Consider the following 15,298-nt stretch of genomic DNA (forward strand, 5'->3'; position numbering starts at 1 on the left):
CCCAATGTATGTAAAGGTAACCCCACTGTTTATCACCTCCAAAATGACAGTAAATTGAAAAAAAAAATTGTTGCCTTGCCCTACCCCACCCCATTGGGCTTGAGGCCAGGGGAGGGGAGTGGACATACCTATAATCCCAGCTCTGGGAGGCTAAGGTAGAAGGATCATGAGTTTGAGGCCAGTCTGAGTTGCATAGCAAGATACTGTCTCAAAAAAATAAAAATACGGTTTAAAAAAGCAAGTTGTCTTTTATCATGATTTTCACATCATTAAATTGAGAGACTTCCAGGGCAGAAGGAGAACTGATGAAAATGGGAGGAGGAGTGGGAGAGTAGGTAGACCCAAGCAGACTTCCAAATGGATAATGGGACAGCTCACTGAGGAAGAGAAAGTTCAGTACAGCCAGGAAAGAACAGGCCAACAAGCCCCACTGGATAGAATCCAGCACTTAGTAGAGCATTCTAGGGGAAAAGGTTTCTGGAAGAAACCTCCAGAACATTTACTAACATTCAAATGCTCTGATACTAACAGAATGATTTCCTTCTGAACTAACGGGGTCAAACTTTTCTATGGGCATGCATTTGGATAAAGAGTAGAGCTACAAATATTCCAATGCATCAGAAAATGCTATTTAAATATGCAAAGAGCTTTCTTGAAAACCACTGTAAACTTAAAAGCACAGTTTACTTTCAGAAGATAGAGGCTTTATTTAATAGAAATGTGTTATACTAATTATTTTAAAATATGTTATAAGCATTTTAATATCAACAAATATGTTTTATCAGGTAAAAGTGAAGGCAGGAAACCTGACACAAATTAATATGAAGTGCATAAAATGTTTTAAAGCATGCTGGAGGCATGGTTCAAGTGATGAGTGCCTGCCTAACAAATGAGGCCCTAAATTCAAACACCAATGTTGCAAAAATAAGTGTTTAACCCTAAATTACTGATAATCCTTCTTAGAATGCAATCATGAGTGTAGAATTAGTCACCAGTTGTTCCTGGATTACAATAATTCATCAGTTCATTACTTTTCTTCCATATTTCCACACATACAATTATATGTGTAAATGTGACATTCAAATTCACTTTAGTGCCTACAAGTTGGAGTTTAGTTTTATCTTCTTATTTTCAATGATTCTATCTGCGTTGAGCTGATCGATCTCTTCCTGGTTGAATCCAAATTCTTTGAGTACCTCTTCAGTATGTTCTCCTACCAAAGGATCCCTTTTGACAGAAGGGACAGCTGGGGTTCTGGACAGCAGAGGTGCAGGACCAGGACTCACATGCTTCTCCTCGTTGATGATGAATGAACCGCGTCCTTTGTTGTGACTGTGATGGGTGACCTCGTCAAAGGTCAGCACAGGGGTCACACATGCATCTGTGCCATCAAAGATCTTACACCATTCTTCTTTGGTCTTCTTTGCAAATGCCTCTGCAAATTTCTTTTTCATTTCTGGCCAATCAGTTGTACTCATCTGGGGGGGAAGTTCGTCAGACTTTAGACCAAGTCCTGAGAGGGAAAAATACAGTTTGTTACGTTATTATGCTTTGGTGCGGGAAGGAGTGACACTGTCCAAAAAGATATGTACTCATTGCCTGGTTTTTGTAACTGTAACCCATGTAGATCACCTTTATAAGAACAATATTTTTTTAAGTCTGTAATTTAAAAAATTATGATTTGGGTAGAGGGATATTCAGTGTAAATGAATTTTGGGCTTGCCATTGTATCCAAAATAAAATGTTCTGTAGGGTTTCTCAAATTAGTAGAAAAAATTATGGTCAGTTTGAAGTTGGAACCAATGGCTGAAAGAGCAAGGGATGGTATTGGCCACAGTGACTTGAAACCAGCTATTTATTGACATTTCTGCAAAAGTAGTCTGTTTTCAATGGCCTAGTTTCCCAGAAATTGATTTCTCTTCTGTCAGGTTTTCACAAATAAAATTTTCTCAGGATAGAATTATCTGTCTTATTGAATTAAAATCACTCCACCTTTTATATAATGTACCCAAGCCCTATAAAAAATACAAATTGAGCAATTTTACACATGACTATCTCAGCCAAGATAAATGATTAAATTCAAGATTGGTATCCCTAAGTAATATCCCTTGCACCTTTTGTTGATGAACTAAGAGCCTGGCAGGCTGTGTAGTGGTAAAGTACAGGTAGGCAGCTGAGACTAAGATTTTTAGACTTTATTCTGCATGAAAGCTTATCCATATAACTATCATTTTTGTTGCCAATCAGTACTCAATATGTTACATAAACAGCTCATTATAAAATGTTTTCGGATTATTTTTCCTGCCTGTTGTCTGATGTAAATGATCTGAGCATGTCTATCTTCCTGAATTTAATTTTTTGATAAGAGAGTAATGAATGTCACATAGAATAATTTCCTCAAGTTTTATTCAGATTGCTTCATGTCACAACTTCCTTCCTTATTAAAGCTGCTTAATGTTCTATTTCATGTATATACCATCTTGTTTATCCATTTATCTGTCAATGAACTCTTAAATTGCTTCTGTTTCTTGACTATTGTGAATGCTGCCATGAATTCAGACTTACAATTATCTGTTAGAGTCCCTGCTTTTAATCCTTTTGATTATATGCCCAGAAGCAGAATCCTTGGATCACATAGTAATTCTACATTTCGTTTTTGAGGTACTGTCATATCATTTTCTACAGCAGTTGTGAGACCTTATATCCTACCAATAATACAGATGTTTCCAATTCTCTACAACCTTGCCAATATTTGTTATATTGTATATTTTTAATAATATTTTTAAAAATTTTATTGTCATGGTAATGTACAGTTACATATGTAAGGTAGTGAGTAGATTTCTTGTCAAACTTGTTACCCCTTCCTTCATTTTTCTCCCACTTTCCCAACATATTCTGTTCATTTCCAACATAGTGTCTTGTGAGCATCACTGTTGCATTGCTTTGCACTCTGTCCTTTGTCTCACTATTTTGTTGTCTCCTTTCCAGATAAATATACATACAATACTCTGGGTACCAAAATCAAATACAGTGACAACAGGGGATAAATCACAGGAAAAAGAAAAGAAAAAACACAAAAGAAAAAAGAAATTATATAATACATTAAACTTTGAATTAAAAAAAACTTTTCAAAGTTTCCAATTGTTTTACTTGATTGTACTACAAATCTTAATCCTCAATCATCACATATTCTGTTTACAGATTCATTTGTTCCACAAAACAGCAGCCACACAGTACAGTGAAGTTTGTATCTTTTTAAAAACTTGTGTATTTATGGTTAGTTAATGAAGAGCTAAATTGAAGCATAACCTCAAAAAAAATCTCAGTACAGGTGGACCTGTTGCAACAATGAGAAGTACAAGTTGTCATTTCCAAAAACGAGCTTTACAACATTGGTGCGGGGGGGGGGGGGGGGGGGGAGGGGGAGGGAGGGAGACAGAGGGGGAGGAAGGAGAAGGATTGGGATTGGGGGGAGGGGGGAGGCTGGGAAGGGATGTGAAGGGTAAACAAAGGAGGAGGCTGCAATGCTTGGTAAGAAATGTACGCATTATCCTGCCCATGTAATTGTAACCCCTCTGTACAGTATGTTCACAAATAAAATTAATTTAAATTTAAAAAAAATCTCAGAACCTAAGGGTATATAATTAGTACCACTTCAACAAAATCATTATTGATCTGGGGTTTATGCAGTAGGTTTGGCTGAGAGAGAAGTTATATGTGATAAGTTAAAGCATTAGTTATAATAGAGCAAAAGCAATACAATGGTAGGGCATTTTGGCCTGGACTATATGTATTATGTAACAGCTTATTTAACACTGTGCCTCCTGAAACTGAAAATCTCAGGAACTTTGGAGAGGGCAGGTCAAGTCAAGGCTATCACAAAAGGTCAAGGATGTAAAGAGAGGGGACTAAAAGAATCCAAGGGATTAGAGGATGAGCAACACCAAAATATATTGCTTCCATGAATGAAGATAGCAAAATAAAGCCCACTGAAAGCTGTATAATAAAGAAGGGTAGTAAGGATGGGGACAGTGTACAGGGTGAGTTAATCTGATTAAAATACTGCATTTCCATGTGTGAAATACCACAGTGACATCCCTTTGATTAGCAAATACTAGAAAACTGAATGATAGGAATGTAAAACAAGTCATTTCTAGAGTGTAGTTACTAGTAGGAGGGGAAAAGGTGAATGTGGAGAGTGAGAGTAGATGTCCAAGGCCAAGATACTGATGTCTGTGTGTGAAAATGGAACAATGAAGCTTGTTGAAATTAGTTTGAGAAGGGAGTAAGGGGAAGAGGGAGAATAACAGAGGGAGTGAGCCTGTCAAAGTGTATTGTACACACGTATGGACATGTCAGAAAAGAAACTCCCTTCTATCACTCATTGATGCCAATAAAAATATGGGAAAAATAAAAGGGATTGCAAAGCTTAGGCTCAGAGGAGAAAACCCATAAGAAGGTACTCAGGAGTGGAAGAGTTTAAGGAAATAAACTATGGGGGGAAAGGTCTTGCATCATTTTTAACATTTCTATGATGGTTTAATTGTTGAGGTAGAGTGTAGACATTCAATGAACAATCATATATTTTTAAATGAGAGGAAGATACATCAAAGAGAGAAGGCCACATTTGGAATAGCAGAATAAGGCCCTTCAACTATCAGTGCCCATCTAATAGCAATGAGAACAGAAATGTAAAGAAAAGCCTGTCAGATACAACTTCTTCATTACCCTTCAAAGTCTGCAATAAAAATCAATGAGACTCAAAGACACTATGTTAGAAATGAACTTTACAACTTGGTTGGGGGGGGAGAGAGAGGGGAGAGGGAAGGGATATAGGAGACAAAGGAAGGGTAACAATGTTCAACGAGAAATGTACTCATTCCCTTATTCATGTAACTGTAACCCCTCTGTACAGCATCTTTACACTAAAATAAAATAAAAAATCTAAACACATCTCAATAAGGTGAATTTCAGTAAGACCGGTGAGTTTTGTGGTAACACTATTCCTGCTCTCTAGATGTCAGCCTCCTGAGTAGCTAGGATTATAGGTGTGGGCTACCAACACCTAGCTTCTTCAGAGTATTTTATTTTATTTTATTGTGCTGGTCCTGGGGTTTGAACTCAGGGTCCGCATGCTGTCCCCGAGCTTTTTTGCTCAAGGCTAGCATTCTACAACTCCCCTTCTGGCTTATTTTTTTTTGGGGGGGGGATAAATAGAGATAGAAGTCTCACAGTCCTTTCTGCCCAGGTTGGCTTCAAACCCTCATCTTCAGATCTCAGCCTTCTGAGTAGCTACGATTATAGGTGTGAGCCACCAGCACCTGGCTCAGAGTATATTTTAAAACTTCTCAGATACTAAATTATCTTCAGAGGGAACTTCAAATTTAAGCATATCACAGGGACAAATAACACCAGTTCAATTGTTTTATTTAAGGAAGAGATGTCAAATATTCCTGCCTGCTGTGGCAGCGTACCCAAAGACAAGAATTTTTAAGACAAGCAAATGACAGAGGCAGCAAGTGACAGTAGCATTAGCCAACAGAACCTCACTATTGAAAGCCTCCCAATGCTCCAGTGACACCTGACACTGTACTGGAAGAGACATCTATCAAAGAGCTGGGGAAGAATAAGAAAGACCCTGGCATATAAGCACAAGGTAACAATTCATCACTCTTGGTATGAAATGTAATAAAAGCACTGAATATCCATCTCTCAAAAGGGATTGCTATTTCTTAAAATTCAGAGTTATTTTATAGTGTCATTCAAAAGATAGAGAAAGTGCCCTCACAAAAAAATACACTGATGGCTATCGTTAGATTAATCGGATTAAGCAGAAAATCAGATATACATGAAGAGGTACAAAATTTTAAAAGGTCCTCAAATAGAAGCTAAAGAACACCCACAGCAGAAGGGGGATGCAAGCCTGGGTGGTTACCAACCTTTGACCATCAGCTGGTAGAACTGGGGTTCTATTGCTCCAACAGCCATGTAGCGCCCATCCGCTGTCTTGTAAGTTGTGTAGAATGGTGCCCCACCATCTAACAAGTTCTGTCCTCGAGGCTGTGTCCACAATCCCATTTGTTCAGTTTTCCACAGAAAAGAACTTAGATATGCTGCTCCTTCCACCTTTGAAGAAGCAGAACACATCATAAATCCAGACAATTCAAGCAAAAAACATGTTTAGTGTCTATTGAGGTTTGTAATTGGAGGTAAGATTGTTTATCTTAAAGTAGATGACAACTTGTATCAAAATCTACAACTTCTGAAGTATTTCCACAAAGGGGTTTGACGATAGAATAAAATTGTTCAGGTCAAAAGATGCTTTGAAACTTGGAATTACTGTTGTTATTCTCAGGTAAAAGGCAAAATTTGATGACTTTTGAAGCTACGTAAAGGTACATGGAAATGTACTATATTATTTTCTGTATGTTCAAACTTGCCATGATAAGAAGTTATAAATACATCAAAGGAATTTTGAAAATCTACCCGTTTTTATGGGTAAAAACAACTCATAAACAATATTTGAAGAAAAGTATTATACTTTATAGGTAAATCACATTACAGGTAACTTTAGCCTATTCTAACTAGATTTCAATTCCAAGAAAACTATATACCAGTATTTAATATATCATTTTTAATGATCACTAATAGGTTACTAAATAAGCATTACCAGTATGGATGGCAGGTGGATAAGGCTGCCCACTTAGCTCAAGAATGAGCTTATAATAACCATAGCTATGACACCTACTGGTCTTGTTATTTCACGGTTCAGCAGAAAGCTAGTAAGCTCAAGACCAAAGGCCAGGAGCACTGGCCTCTTACACAGGAAACTTTCTATCCTCACAGGTTTTTATAATTCTCATGATTTTAATGTTGCAAGAAGATGACTATTTTTACATTATTGTTCCTGAGTTTCTAAGAAAAGGTTTCATCTGAGTAAGCACGAAATTTCTCAGTTACTGGCTGTGAGACAAACACAAAGTACTTCTTTGGATTCATCACGGCTTTTTAAATTCTGTCTTGAAATCTCAGGTGTGCCTGAACTTATGGTTGTGACATTTATCATCACCAATTTAGTCACTGTGTACATATATATTACTTAATATCACTTAATGGTACACAGAACCTGATTTGTATTTGCCTTTGTGTAAGTGGCCTGTACAAGTGATGCTTATTTTTGAGTCTGGGTTACAAAAATCTTAACACAACCATATTTTTACATACACACACAGTGACATATATATGAAAAACATAAATATGTCCACTGTTTTAAATATATATTTATGCTAAATTCATAATTAGATGTGTCTTAGACTAAATTCTGATACAACAAAAACTCAGCTCATTTGCTTTAATTAGTAAACTCAAAAGGTTCCCCTTCGTCTTTGCAGTTGACATACAAGTTTAAGAACTACTGTTCTACATGAGTCTTAATTTGGGGTTGGTCCTAAAATTCCTAACAAGTTTGTACCCATTATAAACCAAGCTCTTGTTTTCTGCTCAGGTCTGGGCCCCGTCACAAAGTCAACTGAGATATAACCAAGTGTACTCAAAGCAAGTAATATAGTCACAATTTTCACAAGAGAGTTCTGAATACTGATTATCTGACACATTCAGGTTAAAGACTGTAGAAAGTTTTTAGATTCTGAGTTAACCTTGAACTCACAAATCGGTTCTATTTCATCAATGAAATGCACTGAGCATCACAATGGGCCAAAGAATAAGAGACATAGCAGTACTAATCCTTTCATCAGCTATGTTGAGTAGCTGTGACTACTCCAGCACTTGGTCCATATTACTCCCCATATCCATCCACATGCCATGCCTACAGCCCATTGAGAGCTACATGACACAGGGAAACAACCTCAGTGTTCACCAACATTTTATACTATTTTCATCATGTAAGCCAATGGCCTGCGTGCAATTAACAGTATCCCCAGATCAGGTAGTCTTCCTAGACATTAGCAAAACTATCCACCCCATATTTCCACATTTGTTTATTTGTCTGTTTTTTTTCTGACTTTAGTCTTTAATTCTTAGTCCATTCAACAAATACTTGATATAGTATATATTTTTATTGTAAAGATACTGTACAGAGGGGTTATAGTTATATGAGTAAGGCAATGAGTATATTTCTTATTTGTCTGCTTTTTAAGCCCATAGTTTCAAAAAACACCAAACAGCATTGTTAAAAGATAGACTTCACTTTACCCCAGGACTGCCTGGGCCAAAGATTCTGGCTGTTAAAACCCTGGGCTATAAACAGGCACCTACTTCTCCCTAATCAGCTTCTCAAGCACTCACAGCACTAAGAAAGTGGTAAATGTGATGTGCTGCCCTTCTGACCTTGAGTAATTAGCCAGCACTAAAGATCTCCTAACGCCAGCATGCACCCTTAAAAAGCACACTTTCACATGTGCTAAAGCCTCAGTATCTTCTAATCCTTAGGTAATTCTGATTAGATACCTTCTGATGAAAACAGAAATCTTTCCTTATATTTGACTACAGAGGATCAATCATATATATTTAATAAATTGTCCATTTGTAACGGGATGAGTATGGAGCCTTTGAGAGTCCCTTTCCTGTTCTTAGCTGATTTCTTTTGATGGCACAGATTGTGTTCATGGAGGAAGGAGAGGGACTTGGGGCTGAATCTCTACAGAGCAGGGCTTCTGATCCTTTCAGCCTCCAGCTTTGGAAGAAGGCAGTTAGCCCCTGAGGCCTTAAAACTTTCAAAGAAGCAGCCCCTATGCCCAAGAAGTTGTGTGTTTAAAGGAAGGGAGCCGTTAGTGAGATTCCAAGTCCTGACTTGGTGGTGCAGTGTGAAGCTGGTGCTGCTGTTACTATTTCAGGCTGCAGCTATGACTGGCCAGGGGCTGCCTTCTGAAATACACTCCATAGATGGACAAAAAAAAAAAAAGATACTATGGTCTGTACCACATGAAGGCATTACAAGACACAGACACAGGACAGGGTTGAGTATGGTTCATCTGTAAAGAAGAAAAAGGAAGCAATCAGTCACCTGTGAGCTGAGGAGATTTCAAGGTGAGATGGACTTTGCAGTCAGCAGTACCTTATTCAATTTGCACCACTCTGTCTTAAGCTCTTGGGGTATCCATCGACATTTGATCTGACACTCTTCCTCAGCATACTTTCTCCTTCTTTCAGTGACAACATTTCCTTCTGGTTGTCCACTTGGCCTTTCTCAGCCCTGGCTTTTCTTCATCTGCCCACCCACTCTTCACACCTTGCTGTTCTGTTCTCTCCCTAGGGGACCACAATCTCACCTGGTTCCCAGGTTCTTCCCAAATGACTCCAAAATCTGCTTTCAATCTCTAATCTTAACTATCCCACCTGGATATCAGAGAGTCACTTCAGACTTGACATGAGCAAAACTGAATTTCTTTACTTTAGGGGAAAAAAAACAAACAAGTCATAGCAACTAACACAGAGTGCCTGCTCTATTCTGGGCAGTATATACATACTGAACAACGTACAAATTCATTTACTTCTCTAACAATGCTGCAGTATTATTATCTGCTTTGCAAAAGAACTTAAGTACAGAATAAATGTTATTATTTGTTTTATAAGACAAACTGGGGTATAGAGAATCAAATTCTTCTCAAGATCACAGCTAGTAGATGGCAGAACTAGGAGGAAGGAAGTTAGCTGCATGTGCTCCTGACTAGGACCCACCTGCCTCATCCCTCAGCAGTCTTCCCTTAGGAGGCCAGCACAGCCATCCATCAGATCATCAGATCCAGAAATACAGACACCATATTTGATTCCCTACCTCTTCCCTATCTGCTAATCCATCACTAAGTCCCAGTGAATTTATATCTGGAATATCCTTTAAATCTAGCATTAGATTAGAGATGAGTCACAGAGCATACAGAGAGAGTTGACTCCACAGGTGACTGCAATATGACATGCTGATAGTTTGGGCAATGTAAAGTTCTTTTAAAGAAAAGGATACCTCGCTGAGTAGGATTCAAACTTTAAGCCTGGTTTTTCTCTTTTCTTACTCAGAAAACGATTTGAGGTAGCCATGTATCATACTCAAGAACAAGCACCAGGCCTACTATTGCTCCCAATTAATACGTACCATGTTTGCATCAATGACCTGGCCTTTGCCAGATTTTGTGCGTTCAAAGAGAGCCATCATGATGCCCAATGCACACATGAGCCCACCACCACCAAAGTCCGCCAGGAGATTCAATGGTGCATAAGGGTTCTCACCACTTCTGCCAATTTTTGACAAGACACCTACACCGTTAAAAACAAATTCAGTGTCTCTTAAAGGAAAATACATGAACATCTTACAGGAACAGCAAATATCTAGTCACTGATCTGAATGAAAGCTAGTACAAAATGCTTTTTAAAATTCAAACTCACGCAGTCTACTTTTAAGCAAGCTCTCTCTTAAAAGCATCTCTGTATTTTTTTGTTTTTCAAAACCTTTATCCTAACTAATACTCTCAAATGTTATAGCCAAGTTTTCATTCATTGATTTTGGAGGAGGGGAATAAAAATATTTTCATTCTTACTAAAAAGAGACATAAGATTCATATATTAAAAAGTGATTCATTTTTTAAATTGATAAAAAAGTGAATTTTACATTCACCTATTTTCCTCACTCTTTAAATGAATATTCACAGAAAAAAATGAGATTAACTGTAGTCAACAACACAGAGTTCTTAGAAGTCTAGAATTAGGACATTCTAAGACATGCTCTCATAGGCAAAAATCCTAATAAAGTAACAGTGGGACCTGAAAACTATGAGCTTTTTCTAGTGTCCATAGAATTTGGAAACAATGACTCAGAAAGTAATTCTTAGGGAGCAATGTCTGAATTAAACTATATCAATGTTTCCAGACTATATAGTAATCATTCCTACTAACACAGACTTGCTTGTGTCCTTACAGACGCTTGTCTGAAAACTGACTTCACAAATGTAGTGAATAAATTTTTCTAGCAAGCATCTATTACCTCTTAAATGGGTTGAGATGGAGAAAAAGTTTGAAAATGACTGTTCTAAGAATCCAAACCAACTGATATTAAACCACTACGCTCTCCTCATTTATTCTGGTAAGTATTTAAACCTTCACTATTAAAAATTTTCATTAAACTATGTAACTATAAATCATGATTGGGGACATACTTAAAGAGTAGAAAAATTATTTTTCAACATACCTGACAAAGCCAAATAGTTGATGTCATGGCCAGCAGACTTAGAGTAACTTCCTGACTGACCAAATCCAGTGAGCCTGGCGTAGATAAGCTTTGGATTTTCCTGCAGCATAATGTCTGGCCCAAGATGCAGATTTTCCATGACACCTTAAGAAAAATAGAATAATTCTTTTTTTTTTTAGAGAGGATAAATTGAAGATGGAGATGATTCCTTCTCTAAAGTTACCATAAAATGTTACTCCTACCAGTAATACTATTAAACATTCATTGCAGCTTTATGAAACTTGAAATAGAGGCTCTTTCATTAAGCTCTAAGAAAAAATAAAGCTGGGGAGTTATGAAGGAAGGTGATCTCATGCAAGAATGCCTAAGAAGAACTCTTCACAGAAGACTATCTTATATAACCTTATCTAAGGACCACTGCAATCTTATACAAATAAAACTTTTGTAGGAACATTTGCTCATCAAGGGCTTCACCTCATATTCTAGTCAAAGATTAGCACTTTACAGTATTTTATGTAATCTTCATTTTATCTTCAAAAACTTCCCCTTGTGAAAGTAGGGGTGTGGCTCAAGTGGTAGAGCACCAGCCAAACAAAAGGCCAAACAGAAAACCCGAGGCCATGAATTCAAGCTCTAGTACAAAAACCCAAGGCCTTGAATTCAAGCCCCAGTACTGGCCTTATGCTTTCTGAACATGGTCAGTTTGCTATTGCATAATATTCTCATTGCAGTGCTCTTCTGTTCCCAAATAAATAGTATTTATTTGGAGAAGCTCTATCATTGAGGTTGACAGCTTACAGCAGGTTTCCAGTAGGTCAGGGCCCCCAGAATGAGGTCCCTCCTCTGGAATGTGTGTGGCTTCTGCCCCTGGATGTGTCTTCTGGCACTGGAGGCATACCCAAGCAATCTCAAAGGAATTCTCTTTTTTATCCCTTCCCATGCTCACTCTAGTGCCTACCACTTCCTCTCTCGTGCTGTCCTTGTATACAGATATACTCATCTTCCTTGGAGCTTAAGAGCTCCTGCCACAGGACTGAGAGCATGCTTGTTCCCCGGGTCCCTCAAGTACCTTCACAAAAGTCTCATTAAGTTCCATGGAAAGAAAGATTAGTTACAAGAGCACCTGATAAGGTCACAAACTATTAACAAGTATATTTATTGCACAAAACCAAGATAACTGACATCTGAAATATCTAGGGATTAAAAGTAGTCAGAATTATCTAGGGATGATAGCTCATGCCTACAATCTTATCTACTCAGGATCAAAGCCCAAAGCCAACCTGGGCAGGAAAGTCCATGACACTCTTACCTCCAATTAACTACTTGTGGCTCAAGTGGTTTAGTGATAGCCTTGATCAAAAAAGCTCAGGGACAGACTACAGGCCCTGAATTCAAGCCCTAGGACCAACACACACACACACACACACACACACACACACACACACACACACACACACACACACACACACACACACACACACACACACACACACACAGAGGATTCAGTACATGATACAATAATTGTGTAGGATTGGTAGCTCTAATAATATGACAAAACATAGAAGTGATGTAGTCATGCACCAATCTAGATTTTATGAGTATACATGGATCTATCTTCTATGTATCTAATTGTTTGTGTAGATAGGTAGATAGATGGATTAACTAATACCATTAATAAAAACTATTTCCCTGCCACTGAGGCCAACTCATGATTAAAATTATGGTTGAATTAGCCACTTATAATGAGTTGAACTTCTCTTTCAGCCTACCCAACTTGCTATGTTCTTATTTGTAACAGCAGCAGTATCTTATAAACTTTTTGCTTTTAGTCAAAACCTTTACAATAGTAGCTTCTAGTTCATTATAAGACAGACTACTTAATTATGCTCATTCGCCTTCATCTTTAAATAGGACATTATGATATGATACTAATTGTGCTTCAAGTGCTCAGCTATGGCTGAGGGCTAAACTAGTTGTGCTGACAATGTCTAGTGTCCTACTGGAATTCCATTCATTGGCCAAATTTACTGCCTCTCTGCTATCTACTAGGCAATCCTTTGGACTTGTACTTCAACAAGATTACTCCCTTTGCTATCTGAAAATGGATAGAACTCAAATACCAGTTTAAAAGGCTGTAGCAGCATCAAAGTTGGTTGCATTAGAGTGGCAAGAAAGAATTCCAAGGCATGGTAAGGAGGAAGAATGAGTAGCTTGCTATCAGTGCAAGGAAAAGAAGACTGGAGCACAGGATTCTGATTCTGACAGCCGGGTGAATAGCCGCACTCCGTGAGGTCACACTAATACAGAAAGGAGGAAAGGAAGGGCAGATACTGTGGTTCAGTCTGTAATCCCCCATGATCGGGAATTGGAGACCAGAAGATGGAGGTTCCAGTCCAGGCTGAACCTGGCTGCATGCATGGCTCAAGTGGTATAGCAGTTAAGGGCAAGTTGTTATAGTTGTTTATCTGTCTATAAAACGTGAGTAATGGGAATGGATCAGGAGACTCGTGGGAGCAGAAGGCGAAGTAAGTAAAATGAGCTTGAAGCTGGAACTTGGGAAGGCCCAGCATTTAAGGTAGAGGAGGTGAAGCGAGATCCATGGATTGCTTTGGAGAACTAGAGCACCCCAAAACATACATGATTTGTTCCTACATTGCAGTTTCCCAGCCAGAGAATCTACGACTTCCACTAGATACACCTAAGATTCAGGCGCTCGAATAATTAATAATGGGAGGTAGAGAGACATGCGGATGGGAGAGAGAAAACAGAGAAAAGAAAGAGGAGGCGGGGCAGAGGGAGAAGAAGAAAGTGGGGGTGGGGGGGAGAAGAGGGGAGAGAGAGAGAGAGAGAGAGAGAGAGAGAGAGAGAGAGAGAGAGAGAGAGAGAGAGAGAGAGAGAGAGAGAGAGCGCAAAGGAAAAAAAGGAGAGAGAGAAGGGAAGGGGAAGGGGTAGCGGCGAGTTAGAAGCCAAAGGAGAACCAAGGCGACGGCCGCATCCCAGACTCAAGCTCCGGAGAAGGTCGTGTCAAGCGGGGAGAGTTACAGCACCCGAGATGCCAGCAGATGGCCTAGACGGGCTGCGAAGGGGCCGCCGGCGCCGGGGCCGGGGACGCGCAGGCTCCTCGGCCCGGAGGGGCGCTCGCGGGCCCCGCGCGCGGCCCGGCCCGCGCACGCGCACGCTCACCGCGGCCCGGCCCGCGCACGCGCACGCTCACCGTGGCGGAAGGGCTCCAGCAGCACGTCGGCGCCCGCGCACAGGCGCCGCAGCACCGCCGCCCCGCGCGGCTGCTTCAGGTCCAGCACCAGCGAGCGCTTGCCCCGGCCCAGGCGGCTCACGTCGCCCTGGGACCCGGGGCGGTCCACGCGCACCACCTGCGCCCCGAAGTCCGCCAGCACCATCCCGCAGAACGGACCCGGGGCCAGGCCGGCCAGCTCCACGACCCTGACACCCCGCAGCGGCATGGTGCACCCCGCCCCTGACCTGGGCCGGCCTAAATGCCTGCACCCGAGCCGGTCCCTCCGCTCCGCCCCCCGCCCCCTTCCCCCTCCCCACTCCCCACCCGCGCGTGCGCACTGGCGCGGCGCACTTCCAGTCTTGGCTCCCGAATCCTCCTCTGCTACTCTGCGGTGCTCCACCTTGAAGTGCTCAGTTGCACCGGTGGCTTGGGGGCTCAAGCTTGCCACCGGCCTCTCCGGATGCTTCGATTCTCACAGTGCCCTGGTAGCGACTGGAGAGAAGCTCTGTGCAGAGGTACTTCTGCAGACTCCGCTGTGTGCTTCAGGGTCCTACTGCTTTCTGAGCTCTGCACCCGGATGTGTCATCCAGAATCACCGAACTCCTTCCCAGGTGCACTAGGCAGCAGTCTTAATAGGATATCACTCTTCAAAGATAAATGAGAGTTTGATTTTTTTGTCAGCTGACGCTTCAATTATTTTTTAAGTGCAGTATAGCCCAGCCACGTGTACAAATCACACTTTCTATTCTTTTTTTTTTTTTTGGTCGGTCGTGGGACTTGAACTCTGGGCCTGGGCGCTGTCCCTCAGCTCTTCAGCTCAAGGCGAGCGCTCTACCACTTGAGCTACAGCACCACTTCCAACACTTTCT

At 40.4% G+C, this 15,298-nt stretch overlaps 1 protein-coding gene across 1 annotated transcript; it reads right to left on the reverse strand.

Annotated features, from left to right (window-relative positions):
* Positions 1–58: 58 nt before the first annotated feature.
* Amacr (alpha-methylacyl-CoA racemase) lies at positions 59–14,668 on the reverse strand. Its single transcript, XM_070040992.1, has 5 exons — positions 14,409–14,668; positions 11,195–11,338; positions 10,106–10,266; positions 5,940–6,126; positions 59–1,513 (listed from the first exon to the last, which is right to left on the reverse strand). Exons 1-5 carry the CDS (start codon positions 14,653–14,655, stop codon positions 1,098–1,100), a joined length of 1,155 nt encoding a protein of 384 aa, XP_069897093.1. The 5' UTR covers positions 14,656–14,668; the 3' UTR covers positions 59–1,097.
* Positions 14,669–15,298: the final 630 nt, after the last annotated feature.

The sequence above is a fragment of the Dipodomys merriami genome, unplaced genomic scaffold (assembly GCF_024711535.1).
Source record: "Dipodomys merriami isolate MVZ:Mamm:240054 unplaced genomic scaffold, mDipMer1.0.p SCAF_30, whole genome shotgun sequence".
NCBI classification, from domain to species: Eukaryota; Metazoa; Chordata; class Mammalia; order Rodentia; family Heteromyidae; genus Dipodomys; species Dipodomys merriami.

Bases quoted from the DNA above. Each gene is read 5' to 3' on its own strand.
- Amacr (XM_070040992.1), bottom strand. From the start codon at position 14,655: ATGCCGCTGCGGGGTGTCAGGGTCGTGGAGCTGGCCGGCCTGGCCCCG. The intron at 11,339-14,408 runs GTGAGCGTGCGC...ATTTTTCTTAAG, and splicing joins GCTGGAGCCCTTCCGCCACG to GTGTCATGGAAAATCTGCAT. The intron at 1,514-5,939 runs GTTGGTAACCAC...TTTCCCTCTCAG, and splicing joins CTACCAGCTGATGGTCAAAG to GACTTGGTCTAAAGTCTGAC.